At 41.2% G+C, this 22,024-nt stretch overlaps 1 protein-coding gene across 1 annotated transcript in view; it reads right to left on the bottom strand.

Moving 5' to 3' along the window:
• The window catches only part of LOC122564430 (E3 ubiquitin-protein ligase znrf2-like), a 205,011-nt gene that overhangs the window by 72,350 nt on the left and 110,637 nt on the right, over window positions 1–22,024 (bottom strand). The window contains exon 2 of the mRNA XM_043719277.1: window positions 15,478–15,573. Within this exon, the coding sequence (XP_043575212.1) occupies window positions 15,478–15,573 (96 nt within the window). The remainder of the gene's footprint in view (window positions 1–15,477; window positions 15,574–22,024) is intronic.

The raw sequence follows: 22,024 nt of genomic DNA, 5'->3' as shown, positions 1-22,024 counted from the left end.
GGAAACAGGCCCTTCGGCCCAACAAGTCCTCACCGACCCTCCGAAGAGTAACCCACCCAGATCCATTTCCCTCTAACTAATGCACCTAACACTATGGGGCAATTTAGCAAGGCCAATTCACATCTTTGGACTGTGGGAGGAAACCAGAGCACCTAAGGGAACCCATGCAGACACAGGAAAAATGTGCAAACTCCACACTGACAGTCACCTGAGGCTGGAATCAAACCCAGGTCCCTGGTGCTGTGAGGCAGCAGTGCTAACCACTGAGCCACCATGCTGCGATGTTGCGCGGGTAATTAGGTTTAGGGGATCTTATGGCACAGTTGGTAGTGCCCCTACCCCTGGACTGGAAGACCCTAGTTCAAGTCCCACCCCGTCCAGAAGTTAGTAATAACATGTCTGAACAGGTTGATTAGAAAAACAGGCTAAATTTAAAAATTATTACAATTAGGTTGAAAATGCCCAGATCTAAATCTAAACATGGTACTTTAGTCCTGGGCCCCATTGTGTTCAAAACTCGATGATTTAAGCCACCACACTGCCATACCAACATATTTATTGGATTTATTATTACCCAACTGCAAGATTTATTACTTTATTTCTGACCATCCTGTTAAAGCTCTTTTAATACCTGTTCTAAGGCCCTTTCTTTAAAGTTGACCAGTCATTAATTTCTGCATTTTTGAACCATCTACTAAAGATGGCTTATTCTTTCTGGCATGTGCCACAGCAAACACATCTCATGCCTGCCCAGTTGAGAGTTGTTTACTTCTTTGTTTGACTTGCTTTCATTTGCCCAATTTGCTTTTGATTTGCTGCTGCACCCCATAGTTCTGTCACCTCTACTGACTCCATTTTAGTTAACCTCATGTCAGATGCACTTCTGATAAATGAGTCCTCCATATTTTAAACTGATACATTCTTGCTGTGTTATTGAAGCTATGATAATGTAAACTTTGTTTGGAAGTGATTTACAAGTTGTTGCAATAGTGACTGCGGGTGGTGTATCTTTTTATAGAAGCAAGCTTCTACAGGATATTTGAATTTAGTCATGTGTTGAGTCCAAAATTGCAAATTGTCCTGTCAAATGGTTCATTCTTGATATGACTGGACTAACCAAATTTCTTCTTAATACTTCTCCAATTCTAGAGACGAAAGCCATAAGTTTCCCTTCTGGTGATGCAAATTCTACATGCCCAGTGTATCATTTGAATGAATAATTTCTGCATGTTCAGTGAAAGCTGAAACAGTTGTTCACCAGTGAAAGAAGAATTATTGGCAATCAAGGGAGAGCAAATGAGATCTGAAGGTTATGTTCAATGGGGGGGTAAAAAGTTTTCAGCAAAGTCTGTTATTTCATTAGCGCAAACTTTTGGAATATGGCGTTCAATCCTGATCTCCTTGCTACAGGAAAAATGTTGTTAAACTTGAAAGGGGTCAGAGAAGATTTACAAGATCATGACTGGGAATTAAATATCCAGGGGTACCAGAGTATTGAGAAGGACAGACAGGAATGCAAGGGCGGTGGTGTAGCTCTGATATTCAAGGACGACATCAGAGATGATATAGGTTCTATGAAGCATGAGGTCAAATCCATTAGGGTGGAAATTAGGAATTCCAAGAAAAAAAAAAGTCACTGATAGGCCTAGTCTATAGGCTACCAAATAATAACATCACATCAGGGTGGGCAATAAACAAGGAAATAACTAATGCCTGTAAAAATGGTATGGCCATTATCACGAGGAATTTTAATCTGCATGTAGATTGGTTGAACAAGCTCGGACAGGGTAGCCTTGAGGAGGAGTTCATTGAGACTATCCACGATAGTTTTCTTGAACAGTTTGTAATAGAACCGACGAGGGAGCAAGCTATCCATGACCTGGTCCTGTATAATGTGACAGGAATAATTAATGATCTCATAGTTAGGGATCCTCTTGGAAGGAGTGGTCACAATTTAAATTTGAATTTAAAATACAGTTGGATAGTGTGAAGATAAAACCCAATACCAGGGACCTGTGCTTGAATAAAGGGGACTATGATAGAATGAAGGAGGACCTGGCTAAAGTAGACTGGAAACAGAGACTTTATGGTGGGACAGTTGATGAGCAGTGGAAGACCTTCAAATAAATTTTTCAAAGTGCTCAGTAAAAGTATATTCCAGTGAAAAGGAAGGACTGTAAGAGGAGGGATAATCTGTCATGGGTGTCCAAGGAAATAAGGCAGGCTATCAAAGGGAAAGAGAAGGCATACAAAATGGCCAAAACAGCAAGAATCTACAAGATTGCAAAAACTTTAAATGTCAACAGAAAGCCACAAAAAGAGCTATAAAGAAAAGTAAGATAGAGTATGAGAAAAAACTAGCACAGAATATTAAGTCAGATAGCAAATGTTTCTATAAGTATATAAAATGAAGAAGAGTGGCTAAAGTAAATGTTGGTCCTTTAGAGGATGAGATGGGGCAGTTAGTTATGGGATATATAATGAAATGGCTGAGACATTGAACAGGTACTTTGCATTGGTCTTCACAGTGGAGGATACTAATAACATGCCAGTAAGTGACAAAGAAACGAAGGTAGGTGAGGACCTGGAAACAATTATTATTACGGAAGAGCTAGTGTTGGGTAAGCTAACGGAGCTGAAGATAGATAAGTCTCCTGCCCCTGATGGAATGCATCCCAGGGTATTAAAAGAGATGGCAGGAGAAGTAGCAAGTTGACTGGTGGTAATTTTCCAAAATTCACTGGACTCTGGGGCAGTCCCAGCAGATTGGAAATAACATATGTGACACCACTGTTTAAAAATGGAAGTAGACAAAAGATGAGGAATTTTAGACCAGTGAGCTTAACCTCTACAGTGGAGAAGATGCTCAAGTCTATTATCAAAGAAGAAATAACAGGGTATCTCAGAAGAAAGTGTTCCATTGTACAGACGCAGCATGGGTTCATGAAGGGCAGGTCATACTTCACAAGTTTTTTGGAATTCTATGAAGACATTTCAAGCAAGGTGGACAACAGGCTCCCAGTAGAAGTAGTATACCTAGATTTCCAAAAGGCCTTCAACAAGGTGCTGCACATGAGGCTGCTGCATAAGATAAGGTTGCATGGCGTTAGGGGTAAAGTATTAGCATGAATAGAGGATTGGTTGACTGACAGGAAGCAAAGAGTGGGGATAAATGAGTGTTATTCTGGCTGGCAATCAGTGACTAGTGATGTGCCTCAGGGAATGGTGTTGGGACCACAATTATTTACAATTTATATACATGGTCTGGAATTGGGGACCACATGTATGGTGTCAAAATTTGCTGAAAACACTAAGATGAGTGGCAGAGCAAAGTGTGCAGAGGACTGTGAAACTTTGCAGAGGAACATAGATACTTTGAGTGAGTGGGCAAAGGTCTGGCAGATGGAATACAAGGTTAGTAAATGTGAAGTCCTCCATTTTGGGAGGAGTAACAGCAAAATAGATTATTACTGGACTTGAATGGTAAAAACAAGCATGCTAATTTGCAGAGGCAGCTGGGTGTCCTTGTGCATGAATTGCAGAAGGTTGGTCTGCAAGTACAACAAGTAATTAGGAACTCAAATGGAATCTTGTCCTTCGTTGCTAAAGGGGTTAAGTTTAAAAGCAGAGAGGTAATGTTACAGCTGTACAAGGTGCTGGTGCAGCCGCACCTGGAGTACTGCGTGCAGATTTGGTCGTCTTACTTAAGAAAGGATGTACTGGCACTGGAGGGGGGTGCAGAGGAGGGTCACTAGGTTGATTCCGGAGTTGAGGGGTTGGTTTATGAGGAGAGGCGGAGTAGATTGAGTTTATATTCATTGGAATTCAGAAGAATGAGGGGGGAATCTTAGAGAAACATATAAAATTATGAAGGGAATCGATAAATTAGAAACAGATAGGATGTTTCCACTGGTAGGTGAGACTAAGAGAAGAGGGCATGGCTGCAAGATTAGAGGAAGCAGGTTTAGAACTAAACTGAGAAGGAACTTCTTCACCCAGAGGGTTGTTAATCTATGGAATTCCTTGCCGAGGGAAGTAGTTGATGCTACTTCAGTAATCGTTTTTAAAGCTAAGGTAGATACTTTTTTGAAAAATAAAGGCATTAAGGGATATGGTAAAAATATGGGTGAGTGGAGCTGAGTCCACGAAAAGATTAACCATGATCTTAATGAGTGGCGGAGCAGGCTCGAAGGGCCAGACAGCCTGTTCCTGCTCCTGGTTCTTATGTTCGAAGGTGTGAGCTATAGGGAAAAGCTGAAGAGGCTGGGGCTTGTTTTCCCTGGAGTGTCAGAGGCAAAGGTGTGACCTTATGGAGGTTTATAAAAAATCATGAGGGGCATGAATACACTTAATTGTCTAGGTCTTTTCCCAGGGTAGGGAAGTCCAACACTGGAGGGCACAAGTTTAAGGTGAGAGGGGCAAGATTTAAAATGGAATTAAGGGGAAACTTTTCCACTCAGAGCGTTGCAAGTGCATGGAATGAACTGGCAGTGCAAGGTATGGAGGCTGGTGCAATGACAACATTAAAAAGGCATTTGGATGGGTATATGAATAGGAATGGTTTAGAGGGTTATGGGCCAAATATAGGCTAATGGGACTAGATCAGTTTAGGAAATCTTGTCAGCATGGATGAGTTGCACCGAAGGTTCTGTTTCTGTGCTGTGCATCTCTTTGACTCTACAAAAGTTAAGAGAAAATAACTGGCATACACTGTGTCACTGGGATTTCAGTGAAGCATACTTGCTAACCAGCTACCAAAGCATAGGAGTTAAAAATCCAGCAGAAAGTACACAGATGAGGGAGGTCATTCAGGACTCATCCATCGAATAATAAATAAGAATATGGTTCAGGGTTCACCAAAGAGCTTCAAGGGTTAATGTAGGAGGTCAAGTGCCATAAACCAGTCTTGCATTCCTTATCTTTCAGAAGATAACACAACTTATGAAGAGGACACAGTAAGGTGAATCCAAAAAAAATCTCGAGTGGAAGAATCCCAGAAGAGTAATCACAACTAGAACCAGATTCCTTCGGACTAAGATAAGGACACTAAATAAATCCTCCAGATTACGAGTAATGTAAATCTGGAACACTCACTCCCCACCCCCCAGAAAGTGTGTCAATGTTATCAATTGTAATGTTCAAGACAGATTTTCTTTTTCCGGCAAGGGGTGGGGGGGGGGGGAGGTGTTGAGGGGAAAATTGAATTGGTCAGGAAAGTGGCATTTAAATATACAATAATGCACACTGAATAGAATGTAGAACTCAATTCCTAGGCTTTGCAATGAATGTACTATTGGGAGGAGAAAAAATCTACAACTGATCATTTTCAAAACCATTTTAAATTTGTGAGGTACACACCCTTTTAGCCTAATAACTAATCACAGATGTGGTAGTGAGTGAAGCATATTGGATAGCAAGATAATACATCGAGTCATAGAGATGTACAGCATGGAAACAGACTCTTCAATCCAACTCATCCATGTTGACCAGATGTCCAAACTGATCAATTCTTGTTTGCCAGCATTTAGTCCATATCCTTCTAAACTCTTCCTACTCATATACCCATCCAGATGCCTTTTAAATGTTATAATTGTACTAGACTCCACCACTTCCTCTGGCAGCTCATTCCATACACACATGGCCCTGTGCATGAAGACATTGCCCCTCAGGTCCCTTTTAACTCTTTCCCCTCTCACCTTAAACCTATGCCCTCTAGTTTTGGCCTCCCCTACCCTGGAGAAAAGACCTTGACTTCACATCCTATCCATGCCCCTCATGATTTTATAAACCTCTGTAAGGTCACCCTTCAGCCTCCAATGTTCCAGGGAAAATAGCCCCAGCCTATTCAGCCTCTCCCTATAGTTCAAACCCTCCAATCCTGGTAACATCTTTGTAAATTGTTCCTGACCCCTTTCATGTTTCACAACAATCTTCCTACAGCACAGAGGCTAGAATTGAACGCAGTATTCCAAAGGTGGCCTAAACAATGTCCTATACAGCCATAACATGACATCCCGACTCCTATACTCAATGCTCTGACCAATAAAGGCAAGTGTACTAAATGCCTTCTTCACTACCTTGTCTACCTGGGATTCAACTTTCAAGGAACTAAGAACTTGCACTCCAAGGTTTCTTTGTTCAGCAACACTCCCAGGACCTTACCATTAACTGTATACGCCCTGCCATAATTTGCCTTTCTAAAATGTAGCACCTCACATTTATCTAAATCAAACTCCATCTGCCACCCCTTGGTCCATCGGCCCATCTGATCAAGGCCCCATTGTACTCTGAGGTAACCTTTGCTGTCTGTTACACCACCAATTTTGGTGTAATCTGCAAACTTACTAACCATAATCTTCTATATTCAAATCCAAACCATTTATATAAATGTCAAAAATCATTTGCAAACCTGATGAATAGGCCTGAAACCTCAACTCTGTTTCTATTTCCAAAGATCTGCTGAGTACTTTCTGCATTTTTTGTTTTCTACCAGTGAAAGACACACCAGCAGCAATTCAAATTTCTGAACTCTTGTTTAGAAGTAGGAAGGTCAATGATTATATCGGTTATCAGTCTGCACTGAGAAATTTTGAATTATGCAATATCACACAGTTAACACTGATAACCTGCCTATTCCTAGTGAGAGTAAGGTGAAGCATTAAGAGTTTTACACCAGACACATTGACACAAAATGGCAGTGCAATGGACTGGACTGGGCTGTTTCTTTTACAGCACTTTGGCAATGAACGTACTAAAAGATCCTATTGATAATGGATACTACAAACACATTCGCCAGTAGATACAAATCTCCTGAGGACACTGTTTGTACTGAAACACTGTGCTGGAAAAAGAGAATTCATGAAGAGCTCAACAAATGCCAGCTTTTTAAAAATAATTAGATTGGAAAGCAGCTGATGTTGCCTCAATTGTAACAAAGGTTTGCTTTCTGAATCTGACAAATGCTTTCTTTGTTGCCATCATTTAAATGGAATCAACAGAGGGAAAACACTCTTCATAGCTGTTTTCAACAGCTAACAGGTTATATTACTATTTTTCTATAAATGTGTATCTGAATAATCACATTCAACATTACCGGGGGTGGAAATTGGTCAATACTGTATGATGTTCCGTGTTTTAAGAAGGAGGATTCCAAAAAGCTCCACTTTGTTTTAACAAAGGGACGATGTTTTACCTCCCAGGCATTGAAGGTGAGTTGGGACAGGGCGCAGAGAATCGAGCAGCATTTTTTTTACCCACTCTACATTGCTGGCTGGTCAGCACTTATTATCTGTTGCCCTCCAGAGGTGGGGGTAAACTGCCTTCTTCAACTGCTGCAGTCTAGTGTAGGTAGACCCGCAAGGCTGTTATGGCGTGAATTCCAGGATTCTGACCCAACAGCACTGAAGGATGGCGATTATATTGCTAAGTTAAAATGATGAAAGGCTTCAAAGGCAATTTGGCAGGTGGTGGTATTCCTACCTGCTAACTTTGTTTGTCTAGATGGTAGTGGTTGTGGATTTGCAAGGTGCTGACTAAGGATCTTTGGTGATTTTCTGCAGTGCATCCTGTAAATGATAAGCATTGCTGCTGCTGAGCGTCGGTGGTGGAGGAGGTGGATGTTTCCACGTCTGGTGGCAGTAAAGTTAGTTGCTTTGTCCTGAATGGTGTCAGGCTTCTTGAGTTTTGTTGGAGCTGCACTCATCCGGGCAAATGGGGAGTATTCCAGCACACTTCTGTGCCTTGTAGACAGTGGACAGGCTTTGAGTGAGGTGGTGAGTTACTTGCTGCAGTATTACTTGCTGGACGACACAGTGCCTCAGTGGTTAGCGCTGCTGCCTCACAGCACCAGGGACCCAGGTTCGATTCTAGCCTCGGGTGACTATCTGTGTGGAGTTTGCACGTTCTCCCTGTGTTTGCGCGGGTTTCCTCCTACAGTCCAAAGTTGTGCTGGTTAGGTGAATTGGCCATGTTAAATTGCCCATAGTGTTGCATTAGTCAGAGGGAAAAGGTCTGGGGTGGGTTACTCTTCAGAGGGCCGGTGTGGACTTGTTGGGCCAAAGGGCCTGTTTCCACCCTGTACGGAATCTAATCTAATCTAATCTCTAATCATTCCCAGCCTCTGACCTGCTCTTGTGTTTATATAATGAGTCCAGTTAAGTTTCTGGTCAATGGTAAGCCCAGGATATTGGTAGGGTATTTCACAGATAGTAATGTCATTGAAATTCAAGGGGCAGTAGTTAAATGATCTTTTATCGGAAATGATCATTGCCTGGCATTTGTGTGGCACAAAATCTTACTTGCAGCATTTTAGCCCAAACCTGGATATTGTCCTGCTCACACTACACATGGACATGGCCTGCTTCAGTATCTGAGTAGTGGTGCTGAACATAGTGCAATCATCAGCAAACATTCCCACGCCTCATCTTATGTTGGCTTACTGTAAAAACGTCAATTAGGCTCAGCCCTGTTTTAACAACTGGGTCTTGATTGTATGACAAGTTACAAGGAGACAAATCATTGTACAAGGGAATTGTTCCAGTAAGGGAATCAGCTGGGGAAAAGGGAAGAGCCAAGTGGAGGGGCCTAAAGGAGAATTCTTGTCCCACTAACAAATTTAGCAAAATAATTGACCATAACTCTGTTGTGGGTCCAGACAGGTTTGATTTGGCAGGGAACTTTCTCATTTCCCTTAGTGGATGCTGATCTGCACATTTAAAGAGGACACAGTTGGATTGGGTTGGGTATCCTTGCCATCTGCAAGTTTTAAAAAATTATTCATTCACAGGCTATGGGCATTACTGTCTTCACCAGCATTTATTACCCATGACAAACACCAGCTCCCTGATCCTCATCCATGGAACATCTGGATAACAATGATACGTACATCGGGCTTCTACTTACTAACTTCAGATCCAACCTTAATACTATAATCCCAACCAAACTAATCTTCAAACTCCAAGACCTGGGTCTCTGCATCACCCTCTGCAACTGGATCTTTGACTTGCTGACCCACAGACCAGAATTAGTAAGGATAGGCGACAGTACCTCCTCCTCCTAAACACCAGTGCCCTGCAAGGCTGTGTACTCATTCCCCCCTTCCTGTATTCCCTGTACACTCATGACTGTGTGGCCAAACTTCATCTGAACTCTATTTACAAGTTCACCGGCGATACCACAGTTGTAGGCCGGATATCAAACAATGGCGAGACAGAATGCAGGAAGGAGATACGAGTGCTTGGTGGTGTGCTGTAAAGATAACAATCTCTCCCTCAACATCAGCAAAACTAAACAGCCGATCATCGACTTCAGGAAGCAATAAGGGGGGCACACCCCTATCTAGGACAATGGGGTTGAGGTGGAGATAGTCTACAGCAGCAAGTTCCTAAGAGTGACAATCATCAACAATCTGTCCTGGACCACCCACGTTGATGCAACAGTCAAGAAGGCATCACTCCTTGTACGGCAACTGCTCTGCTCAGGACCGTAAAAAACTACAGATAGACGTGAACACAGCCCAGTCCATCAAACAAGCCAACCTTCCAGCCACAGACTCCACCCACGATGGTCGGTGCCGCAGAAGGGCTGCCAGCATCGTCAAAGTCCCCTCCCACCCCCATTATAATCTCTTCCAACGTCTTCCATCAGGCAGAAGATATGAAAGCTTCAACAGATTCAAGAATAGCTTCTTCCCTGCTAGTATTAGACTTCTGAAAGGACCTCTCAAATTTCAAATCTAACGTTGATCTTGCTTTTTCTGCGCCTTCTTTGCAGCTGTAACTTTTTAATTCCTCACTGTGTTCAATCACCCTATATCTTTGTCATAGTAATACAGCACAGAAACAGGACCTTCATTCCAACCAGTCCATGCCAAATATAATCCCAAATTAAACGAGTCCCATCTGCCTACTCCTGGCCCATATCCCTCCAAACCTTTCCTGGTTATGGACTTATCCAAATGTCTTTTAAACCTTGTAACTGTCAGAAAGCTCATTCCACACACAAACCATCCTGTCTGTAAAACATTTGGCTCTCACATCTTTTTTGAATCTCTGTCCTCTCCCCTTAAAAATGTGCCCCCTAGTCTTGAAATCCTCCATCCTAGGGAAAAGACAACTACCATTAACTCTGTCTATACCTCTCATTATTCTATAAACTTCTATAAGTTGGTATGGTCTGGCCATATTGCAAGTGAAACAAAAAAACTTTTCACTGTATCCAACTACTTGCGACAAGAATAAATCAAATCAAATCTAATCAATTGAAGTCACATGTGGTCCAGACCTGGTACGTTCCCTTCCCTAAAGGACATTAGTGAAGCAGGGAGGTTTTTCCGACAATGGATTTATGGTAATCATCAGACTCTTAATCTTAGATTTTATTTATTGAATTCAAATTCCACCATCTGCCATAATGGGATTCAATACCAGGTGCCCAGCACATTATCCAGGTCTCTGGATTCCCCGCTAACTACACCACTGCCTGATATCTGCCAGATTGAGCATGCTAAAATTGAATACCGTATACGTGAAGTGGCCCTGATATTGCTGTCTGAATATTGCATTCTTTAGCTTACCATAGTTAGGCCTCCCACTTTTACTTTAAGTCACTGCAACACTAGACTGCATTATCCAATAGCAAATTAAGATTGCAATGAGAGGAAGCTTGAGCTGGTGAAAAACCCATAAAACGTAAGTATGCTGCTATAAAAATGGCAAATAGAAACACAATTGGAAAAAAAGTATCAACTTATTGGTGGGACAGGCGGAATTCAGAAGCATGCAAAAGCTGAAATAACCAGCTGCTGAATGAACTAATCAGGAGGGAACATTTTAGTAGATAACGTCAGATAATTTAATGCTTGCATGCATATTTACAAAAAACAATTTGCAGCAAATGCTGATAACTGTTGTCCCAGCTGTAACGATATCACAATATGACAAGGGTGGAAGAATGAGCAAGGATGAGATATATCAGATTAAGTTCACAGAAAAACACATCCACACAAAGAGTGGAAGTCAAACAACAAGAAACAATTAACGGTAAAGACTTACTTTTAGCTACAAGTCTCGCCAGGAAATATCACCTAGTAACCATCTGGTCAACAGTATTCAAAGGACATATGCAACATTTGACACAGTTAGCATTTCCTTTCAGTTTATTGAAGGAATACAGCCAAATCTAATTGCAAAGTACCTGAATGTGATACTTTATTTAGTCACACTGATGGAAACTGGTCATTTTCTCTAAGCTTCCCAGTGTTTATAGCTTCCTCAGAAAAGCACATCTGGGTCAGAATTGGAATATTTGAGCAATGTCTTCATAACCGTTAGTGCCACCTTAGCTTCTATTTCAATGCAGCCATACTTTGAGCTTTCGCCACACAATCACATTCTGCAAAAGGAGAAACCATCTAGATTTTCTGCATAATTCAAGTATATGCCTCGACAGATAGCTCTGGGTTAATGCGCAATTTGGCTATAATGTCGCGAAAGAATTAGGGAACGGTATTTTGGAGAACACTTCCTTTGTTGGTAATAGCAAGATTCCAGCAGGGATCAGTTCGCAGACTTGGTTCTGTGCAAGTGCACGCCCACCCAGACCCATTTCCCTCTGACTAATGCACCTAACACTATGGGCAATTTAGCATGGCCAATCCACCTGACCTGCACATCTTTGTGACTGTGGGAGGAAACCAGAACACTCAGAGGAAGCCCACACAGACACAGGGAGAATGTGCAAACTCCACACAGACAGTTGCCTGAGGCGGGAATTGAACCCGAGTCCCTGGAGCTGTGAGGCAGCAATGCTAACCACTGAGCCACCGTGCCGCCCACTGTCTAGGGAGCAGCTTTCTTACAGTGTACTGAGTTAAATTTACTTTTGCTTTGTCAATAAATATGATCTCAGCCTTCAATCAGGCTGTGCTATACTCTCTGTGTTAGACTTTTGGGTGATTTCTGAGCAATTTTGAGATTTTTTGTTGATCTGCCCCTAACACCACTTTTCCCATAGGCCCCATTATTTACATGAAGCGACTTTTTATTAAGCAAGATTTTGCTGGAACACAACTTCAGCATTATAGGAGAACTACCTGTAATTTGTTCAAATATCAGTTTCAACAGTGTACAGAGAGATGTTAGTGCACTGCATCGCTCTGACCAGAGGCAAGCAGCAGAAATGACAGTTTAAATGGTGAAGGAGGAAACACCTTAGAAGGAAAAACAGTTTATTATCAATTTGCAAAACTACAACAATGTCACAAGTCAGTCAGTAGGAACCCAACAACTAAGAAACTATTTAATAATTACAGTAACAGTGCTGAAGTAAATTGCAGCTTCTCTCAGGATAGGAATAAAGCTTTTCATTAGTGCCAACTTATATTTGGATTTGAAAACATATTCTGCAATGGGCATTGCCCTATATTTCATCGATTTCAATGCTCTCTATTATCCTTTGACTGACAGCTCACTGACAGATGGTGTACGTAAACATGGGAAATAAAAAAAAGTAGTCATTCTCTATCTAGACAATGTTAATGACAACTAAGATGAGTGGTAGAGCAAAGTGTGCAGAGGACTGTGAAAGCTTACAGTGGGACATTAATAGTTTAAATGAAATGGGCAAAAGGTCTGGCAGATGGAGTACAATGTAAATAAATGTGAAGTTATCCATTTTGGTAGGACCAACAGTTAAAAGGACTGTTGCTCGAGTAGTAAAACAATGCAGCATGCTGCTGTGCAGAGGGACCTGGGTGTCCTTGTGCATCAATCACAGAAGGTTGGTTTGCAGGTCCAGCAGGTAATTAGGAAGGCAAACGAAATTTTGTCCTTCATTGCTAAAGGGATTGAGTTTAAAAACAGGGAGGTTATGCTGCAGCTGTATAGGGCGATGGTGAGGCCACACCTGGAGTACTGCATGCAGTTTTGGTCTCCTTACTTGAGAAAGGATGTACTGGCACTAGAGGGGATGCAGAGGTGGTTCACTAGGTTGATCCCGGAGCTGATGAAAGCCTGAGTAGGCTGGGGTTATATTCATTGGAATTTAGAAGAATGAGGGGGAATCTTATAGAAACACAAAATTATGAAGGGAATCGATAAAACAGAAGTAGTGAGGATGTTTCCACTGGCGGATGAAACTAAAACAAGAGGGCATAGCCTCAAAATTAGGGGAAGCAGATTTAGGACTGAATTGAGAAGGAACTTCTTCATCCAGAGGGTTGAGAATCTGTGGAATTCCCTGCCCAGTGAAATAGTTGAGAATTCCTTATAGAACGCTTCTAAAGCTATGATAGATAACTTTTTGAACAGTGCAGGAATTTAGGGTAATAGTGAGAGGGTGGGTAAGTGGAGCTGAGGCCACAAAAAGATCAGTCATGTTCTTATTAAATGGCGGAGGTAGCTCGAAGGGCAAAATGGCCTACTCCTGCTTCTGGTTCTTACGTTAATATTTCAGGGATTGCAAAATAACCACCACTGGCTGAATTATCACACCTAACTTTATTTAGATCAGGCACTTTCAGAATGATTGGTTCAGAACCATAGAGTCATAGAGTTACACAGCACAAAAACAGACCCTTCCCAGTCCAACTCATCCATGTCTACCAGATATTCAAACTAACGTAGCCCCATTTTGCCAGTATTAGGCCCATATCCCTCTAAACATTTCTATTCATGTACCAATCTGGATACCTTTTAAATGTTGCAATTGTACCCGTCTCCACCACTTCCTCTGGAGGCTCATTCCATACACACACTACCCGCTGTGTGAAAAAGGTGCCCCTTAGGTCCTTTTTAAAATTTCCCTTCTCACGTTAAAACTAGAGGGACTAGAGGTTTAGATTCCCTTACCCTGGTAAAAATACATTGGCCACTCATCCTCTCCATGCCCCTCATGATTTTATAAACCTCTATAAGGGTTAGCTCGAAGCCTCCAATGCTCCAGGGAAAATAAACCCAGTCTATTTAGCCTCTCCCTATAGCGCAAACCCTCCAACACCAGCATCATCCTTGCAAATCTATTCTGAACCCTTTCAGGTTTAACAACATCTTTTCTATAGCAGGGAGACCAGAATTAAACATAGTTTTCTAAAAGTGGGCTAAACAATGGCCTCTACATCCATAATATGACATCCCAACTCCTATACTCAATGCACTGACCAATAAAGGGAAGAATGCCAAATGCCTTCTTCACTATCCTATCTACCTGTGACTCCACCTTCAAGGAACTACCTGCACACGTAGGTCTCTTCAACAACATTCAAAAGGACCCCCCCCCCATTAACTGTATAAATGCTGCCTTGATTTGTCTTAGCAAAATGCAACATCTCACATTTATCTAAATCAAATGCCATCTGCCACTCCTTGGCCCATTGGCCCAACTGATTAAGGTCTTGTTATACTCCGAGATAACCACCTTCACTGTTCATTATACCACCAATTTTGGTGTCATCTGCAAACTTACTAACCTTACCTCCTATATTCACATCCAAATCATTTATATTAATGATGAAAAGCAGTGGACCCACACCAATCCTTGCAGCACACCACTGATCACAGGCCTTCAGTCCAAAAAACAAACCTCCACCACCAACCCCTGTCTCCTACCCTCAGGCCAATTTTGTATCCAATTGGCTAGCTGCCCCGGATCCCATGTTATCTAACCTTGCTAACCAGTCTATCGTGTGGAGCCTTGTCAAGTACCTTACAGACAATGTCTACCACTCTACCTTCATTAAATCTGGTCACTTCTTCAAAAAACTCAATCAAGTTAGTGAGACACAATTTCCCATGCACAAAGCTGTGCTGACTATTCCCAGCCAGTCCTCATCTTTCCAAATGCACATAAATCCTGTCCCTTAGAATCTCCTCCAACTCCTTACCCACCACTGACATCAAGCTCACTGGTCTATAGTTCCCTGACTTCTCCTTACCATCTTTCTCAAATAATGGCACTACATTAGCCAACATCCAGCCTTCTGAGACCTCACTCTACTGATGATACAAATAGCTCAGCAAGAAGCCCAGCATTATCTTCCTTAAATTCCGACAGAGATCTGAGATACATTTGATCAGGTCCAAATGATCCATCCTAACTGGCTTTTAATCCATCCTAACTGGCTTACTGGATTTTTTTTGCACAGCACGCCCATGATTTTGGGACACTCCAAGATTGGAGTCTTTGTTAAGCCTGATGTATATCTGGACTAATTGCTACAGAACAGAAACAATTAGTTAATGACTGCTCATCTCAGTCTTCAAAATGCCACATCCGCAGGAGGAAATATACATGATTTCTCGATAGGTAAGAGAGCCATCCACAGTGCAAAAGGTGAAATTGTAGGAGTGTCAAACTGAGTTACTCACTGCAGTGTGAACAGCTGATGATGGCACTAAAAGTAGTATTTTGATGGACCATGAAAGATTACCATGACTTTTACAAAATGAAGCTCAGCATATCAAATAAAATAAGACTCCTTACCATTATAGGTCACCCTTGGTTTGGTCAGACACATGACAAGGTGCAAATCCATTTCATCCGTGGAAACAAACTTTGAGCACACAGGACACTTAAAACCTGGTTTACAGATTTAAAAAAAAACACAGTTAAACATAACATAGGTTTAGATTCATAAAGAAAGCTTTATGATGCACAATAACTTATTTTAATCTATAGGTGATCTATTAAATGGCAGAAAACTTGAGATACAATTGCCTGAATTTACCCTCACACAACCAAAGGTAACCCATTGCTCAAGACCACAAAGCTGCCTAGGACACATATAATAGATATGCTGCAAAGTAATTACTCAATCTCTTTATTTTGAAAAGCAAAGCTTAAGAAATTTGGAAAAGTGAGCAGAGGGATTCTGTCACTTGGAAACAATAATCCAACGCACTGCCAGTAGACCAGTAAATAGTTATAAACTCTCAGTGCTACTGCACAAACATGCCAATTTTGTTTTTTAATCACAGGCAAAGAAGTTGAAGCAGATATTTATAACAACGCCATTACAATCAGAAGTGACATCACAAGCTTTGATAATTGCCCTTCCTGGTGGCCTCCGTAAAATGCACCTTTCTCAGGCATGGTGCGACAGAATAGGACACCAACTCTTTGGTAACAGTGTAATCTTCACAGTTATGAGACTGGCTCTATAATCCACATGTAATTTGTTCCTGCATTAGTGAAGAGCTTTTCCATAATATTATATAGACCATTAAATTCATCAAGTGAGCTAGTGAAAGTACAGGGACAATCCTTAAAATAAGGGATCCAATAGTGCTGGAATGTGCCCTGTTAATTAAGGCTTATTCTTGTATGTTTACACTTTGCCCACAGAGCTGCACACAAATGTGGACTAATAACAACACCAACAGCAGGAAAAATAGTGGGCGGCACGGTGGCACAGTGGTTAGCACTGCTGCCTCACAGCGCCAGAGACCCGGGTTCAATTCCCGCCTCAGGCGACTGACTGTGTGGCGTCTGCGTGGGTTTCCTCCGGGTGCTCTGGTTTCCTCCCACAGTCCAAAGATGTGCAGGCCAGGTGAATTGGCCATGCTAAATTGCCCGTAGTGTTAGGTAAGGGGTAAATGTAGGGGTATGGGTGGGTTGCGCTTCGGCGGGGCGGTGTGGACTTGTTGGGTTGAAGTGCCTGTTTCCACACTAAGTAATCTAATCTAATCTCCTGAACTAGCAAGTCGTATTGAGAAATGAATGGAGACAGAAGGTGAGTTAAGAGTGGGTGACTTTAATCAAGTACGAAAAAAAAGAGCAAATGGGAAAGAAGAATCAGATTGCGCCAGAGAGAAAATAGGAGCAGAAAAATCCATAAGGAAAAAGTATAAAACATATTTTAAGTTTGACATTTTGAAAAAGATTTTGTTTTACAATTCACATGAATGAGAATTGGAATTGTTCACTTTCCGAGTGTTGGAAGTTGATTGCATAATTACTTAATTCCATCTTTCAGCAAAATCTTGGCCATTAATAGTGAAACTATTAAAAGCCCTTACTGTTATGAGTGCACCCTATTTTTACGATTCAAAGAAAAAAATTCAGACTCTGGTGAATAGTTTGTTTCAATAAAACTGCAACACAACTGTAAGATGCAAAGCAGTTTGCAGGAGTGTAATCAGACAAAATTTAATTGACACTGTGCCCAAAATGCAGGCAATACAGAAGATGATAAACATATGGGTAAGTAGATGGATCAAAGGACAAATAGGGAGAGAGCAAAGAGCTGTAAAAAATAATTCAAGAGGTTTGGGCTGAGGCAGCTGAATGCTGGTTGAAACAGTGGGACAAAGAAATTTGAAAGTTTCTAAGAGACCACACAGCTCATGAAATTGAATACCCCTCAGACATCTCTATCTATAACTCCCAAACTTTCATTGGTGTAGAAAACAAGATTGTTGACTGCCTTCCTGCTAATGGCATTTGGCAAAGCTGCTCTCATTCATCAATAAACTGCACTGAAACGTAACGAGTCATGAGTACATGGCAGCACGATCAAAGTGACAAAACCTTTGAAGGTGTTTCCCTGTGGCAACAAACATAACTAAGCAAACCAAAAAACTTTCCAAAGGTCAACTCTGCTTAGTCTGAAGCGATTTGTTGCCTTTTTTGCAACCAAATGTTTAATAGCTAACTGAAGAATATTTCAATCTCCTGATCTACCTACTTGTAATCTAAAGCAGAGTAATGCTTGACTACACTGAGGGCATAAAAGAGTATCACTTCTTAAAATTGAATGATTAGTGTGTTTCAATTTTACTTCAAATGAATCTAACATTGTTCATATGAACAAATGAAATAAAAACTCTTCTACCCTCCTTTCCAATTATAAATACTTATGGTAACATCTATCTTAAAAACTGCTTTTGGAACTTGTCAAGTCATGATAGAGGAGTTGCAGTCCCACCACTACCAGGAGAGGTGGAAGTTTACATAGACAACTGAGGGCTCTTGTTCAAGTCCCACCTGCTCCAGAAATGTGTCATAATTCTCACGCAGTGGGGAATGACCACAATCTGAGGTCTTTCTGTTGATGTTAAATGGGGGGGGGGGGGTTTGGTTATCAGACCCTCCCGATGCTTCAATTACATGTAATTATAATTTTATACAAGAGAGAGCTGCCTTTGGTTTCTTTGCCAGATAGAGTCAAACCCCAATGATTGTTTGTTCTTTGCCATATACTACTGTACAGAAACAAGCTGCTTTAGTGACCTTGTATGAATAGATTTTGTGATTTAATATATATTTTTGAAATTATAAAATAAATTCTCTGAGCAGGTTGTTTGGAAAATATCTACACATCTGAAGCATGTGTGACTTGAACCCAGGTCTTCTGGCTCAAAGGTAGAGGCACTACCACTACACATAACAGCCCTGCTCCAGAGGGTATACATCTGAACAGGTCAATTACAATATCTACTGTAAATAGATAACTGGCATTAGAAAAATGATCAATGGACTTTAGAGTAGAACATAAAGTGGAATTTACAACTTTTAATGGAAATTGAATACATATCCCAGTTCAATTATTTCACCCTTCTTTGTAATCCACCACAATAGTCTTGATTCTGTATGAGCAATGTATTTTTCAGTACATGAAACATTTGACATTTTGCCCAAGCCACAACAGAAGCAGAGCAGAACAGATTTAATCGTGTAACAGAAAGCACATTTTAAAAGGCTGTCAGAGAAAAGCTCAACTCAGTTAATAATAAACTGGGCATTCTGTATTAAAACAGCACAAAACTTTAGACAGACTTAAAGAATGGGAACCTGTATTTAAGAGAAGAACCCATTTTGCTTTTATGTTGCTGTTCTTTTTATTACATTTTGCTGGTATTAGCAGATTACTACACTCAACACCACTTGCATCTGAATAAGGACAGATTTTCCAGTTCTCTAACATACTTCACACTTGTGACATTAACAAACAATTTCCAGACTTGGCAAGACAGATTTGACTTTCTCTCTCCAAATTTTCTCTAATGGTGACTCTCTGTTTACTTATCAAAGTGGGGAAATCAGCTAAGATTCCTGCTTCCAATTACAATCTTGTGGGATCAGTTGGCTTCTTGGCTCACTGGTAGCAAGATTGCTTCTGAGCCAGAAGGTCATGGGTTTAAGTTCCACTTGAGAGATTTGAGCATATAATCCAGGTTCATCCCACACTGCAGTACTGACGGAATACTGCAATCTAGGAAGACTGGTCTTTTTGGATGAGTTACAATGTAAACTCGGAAGGCAATGGAGGGACATGCTTTCTGTAAATGAAGACAGCTTTAGTATGGAAGGGCAAAATGTGTCAGCACAGGCTTGGAGAGCCAAAGAGCCCATTCCTGTGCTGTATTGTTCTTTGTTCTTTAGACACAATGGCAGCATTCAAGAAGCACCTGGACAAAATAGTCAATGTTCCCTCTCTGGTGATGGAAAAGATCCTATGGTAATCTTTGCAGAAAAGCAAAAGTGGACGTTCATGTGTCAACTATTTATCCCTCGCCTAACACAATCAAACAGATCTGACTGCTTGTGTGATTTGTTGTTGCTTATTCACAAGTCAGCCACATTTACCTACAACGGTGACTATGGACTGAACCTTCCATTATTTATTTTGCCTAAGTGTCTAATTACCACTCGCTATACCCAGAACAACTCACTGCTGATGGGTTATCAACCAATAGACCAGGATCCCTGTAATAGCTGTGCCATCCACTTTCAGTGCAAGTGAGGTGGTGTCCCAACTGAGTGAGCAGGCACGATTATGATGTGGAGGTTTGGGGTGGGTGACAACAAGAGGATGTTGCAGGCAATGAGAGCAATAGAGCTATTCCTGCCTTTGTGGGAGGTGGGAATATAGTATCACAAATAGAGTGAGTGAGAGGTATGAGAGAGAACCCTGGTGGAATGAAGATGGACGCGAAGCGCTTTGCATTTCTCCAGACGGCTGAGACAGCACTGACCTGGTTGGCAACCCCAGACCACGTTGGCATTGCCCATTGTTGTGACTTCCATTGTTGGTCCTACGGGAAGAGGATGCCCTATCTGGGCATCACACCAGCCAGTGGGACCAACAGGATCCTGCCCACAAACAAATGTGCCAATTTCCCTCATCTGCCAGAGCAAACATCAGAGATGGCCCACTCTGAGTTATCCCAGTCATGGCAAGTAGTTTCAGGTATGGAGGTCGCTAAAAATCAGGCCAGAATGAGAACAAGAGTCGAGTCACAGGGATGAGGGAGGTAGCTGATGCGATGAGTTTGGACACTCGGTAGGTATCACACATGGAAACCCTCTGTGAAACTTGACAAAATGCCCAATTTCTCAGAAAAAAAATTGTTAAGGGATCCAGGTGGGGGTGGCCAGCACTTGAACCAAATATTTGAAAGAACACTTCCCACTCTAGGAGTGAATCAAGCAGAAATATATCACTCTTCTTTAAACAATTCTCACCTACTTCTCAATCTCCTTAATATTATACAAACCAGCACCTTTGCATGTTCAAAATTCACTTTTCTCAGAAATGATCAGTCAGGAAAATTGGCAAAAATGATAATGAACCTGTTTGAATTCCCACTCAATTAAAATAACATCTCTATTTTCTAGCCCACTCCCTCTGTCATTCCCAGTTCTCCTGACACAATTTTGCTGATAGATAACACCTTATCTATATCAGAATTAAACTTCCAGTGACTCCTGTCATCTCCTTCAGTAATTGCTCTGACAGCACCAGGCAAACACTCACTATTTTAACTATTCATTACCCCTATTCTTTCCAGGAATAATATCAGTTCAAACAAATCATCAGTGTGTTTGGTTTCACACAGCTCTATTCCCTTTTCTGTGCACCATGAATGAGGAAATCTGTCAATTCCTTTATTATATGGAAAATATTTTAAGATTGGAGCCCCATCGCTTCAGTTCCAATCTACAAAAGCAGGAGAAAATCAAGCCATCTATCCCTATTTTATCTTCTGGAAAAGTAAGCATGGTAATTGTTTGAAGTCAGTTACAGTCAATTCATGCAATGCTTTCCAGATCATTGAACAACTGGCATTTTATACACACAAGCGTGCCTTTAAAACGGAAAAATGTCCAAAGGGAACAATACAAAAGAAAAGGGAGATGTGACCAAAGCAGGAGATATCAGGAGGAGTGACCAAAGGTTTATTTAAAGTGGTAGGATTTTTTTAAATGTCTTGACAGCAGAGAGATGGAGATTTAAAGTGGTGGTGAGAGCCAGAGACAACCAATTCTGACTCAAGGAGAGCTTGCAAGGTCATAGAGCTAAAGGTCACAAAGTCAGGGAGAGGGAAACTGTAAGGGGATTTTAGTTCATGAAATTTTATATTTGAATTGTCATGGGATACAGAAATGATCCGAAAAAAATCATCTTCAACCTGAAATTTTATCTCTTCTCTCTCCAGAGTCTCAGCTGTGAGATCTGTCAGATGAGTTAGGTCACTGCTAGATTTCGCAAAAATGTCCTGAAACTGTAATTAAATTCACTGAATACAATACGGCACTATGGACAAAGCACACTTCCATCCAGAGCAATTAGAGATGGACAATAAAAGCTGATTTTGGGAGCCAAGCCCACGTCCTATGACTGAATATGAGATCAAGCAATTTTATTTTAATCAGTTTATGAGAGGTCAAGAAAGATCACTTACATATCTCTTCAGAAATATTAACTTGGCTTGCAAATTGAAAACAAATTAACAGTAACTTTTATTAGTGCCTTCAATTTCCCAAGATGTTTCACATAAACCTCAGAAAATACAGATGCCAGAAAAGATAATGAGTCGTTTGGTGACTCTGAACCAATTTAATCCCCCGAGGACAGGGACAACGGGTGAGCAGAACTGAGTACTGGCTTGGGTAAGGTCAATAAAACTTTTATTGAGTTGATCTTCAGCAAATGGAAATTGGGAGTGCAGTCAGTGAAACACTCGAGTACTCAAGACTGGAAATAACAAAAGCACATATGCAGGATTTAGGGATTGATGGCCTGATG

Source organism: Chiloscyllium plagiosum, chromosome 29 (assembly GCF_004010195.1).
Source record: "Chiloscyllium plagiosum isolate BGI_BamShark_2017 chromosome 29, ASM401019v2, whole genome shotgun sequence".
Classification (NCBI taxonomy): domain Eukaryota; kingdom Metazoa; phylum Chordata; class Chondrichthyes; order Orectolobiformes; family Hemiscylliidae; genus Chiloscyllium; species Chiloscyllium plagiosum.
This window is presented reverse-complemented; position numbering and strand designations above follow the sequence as displayed.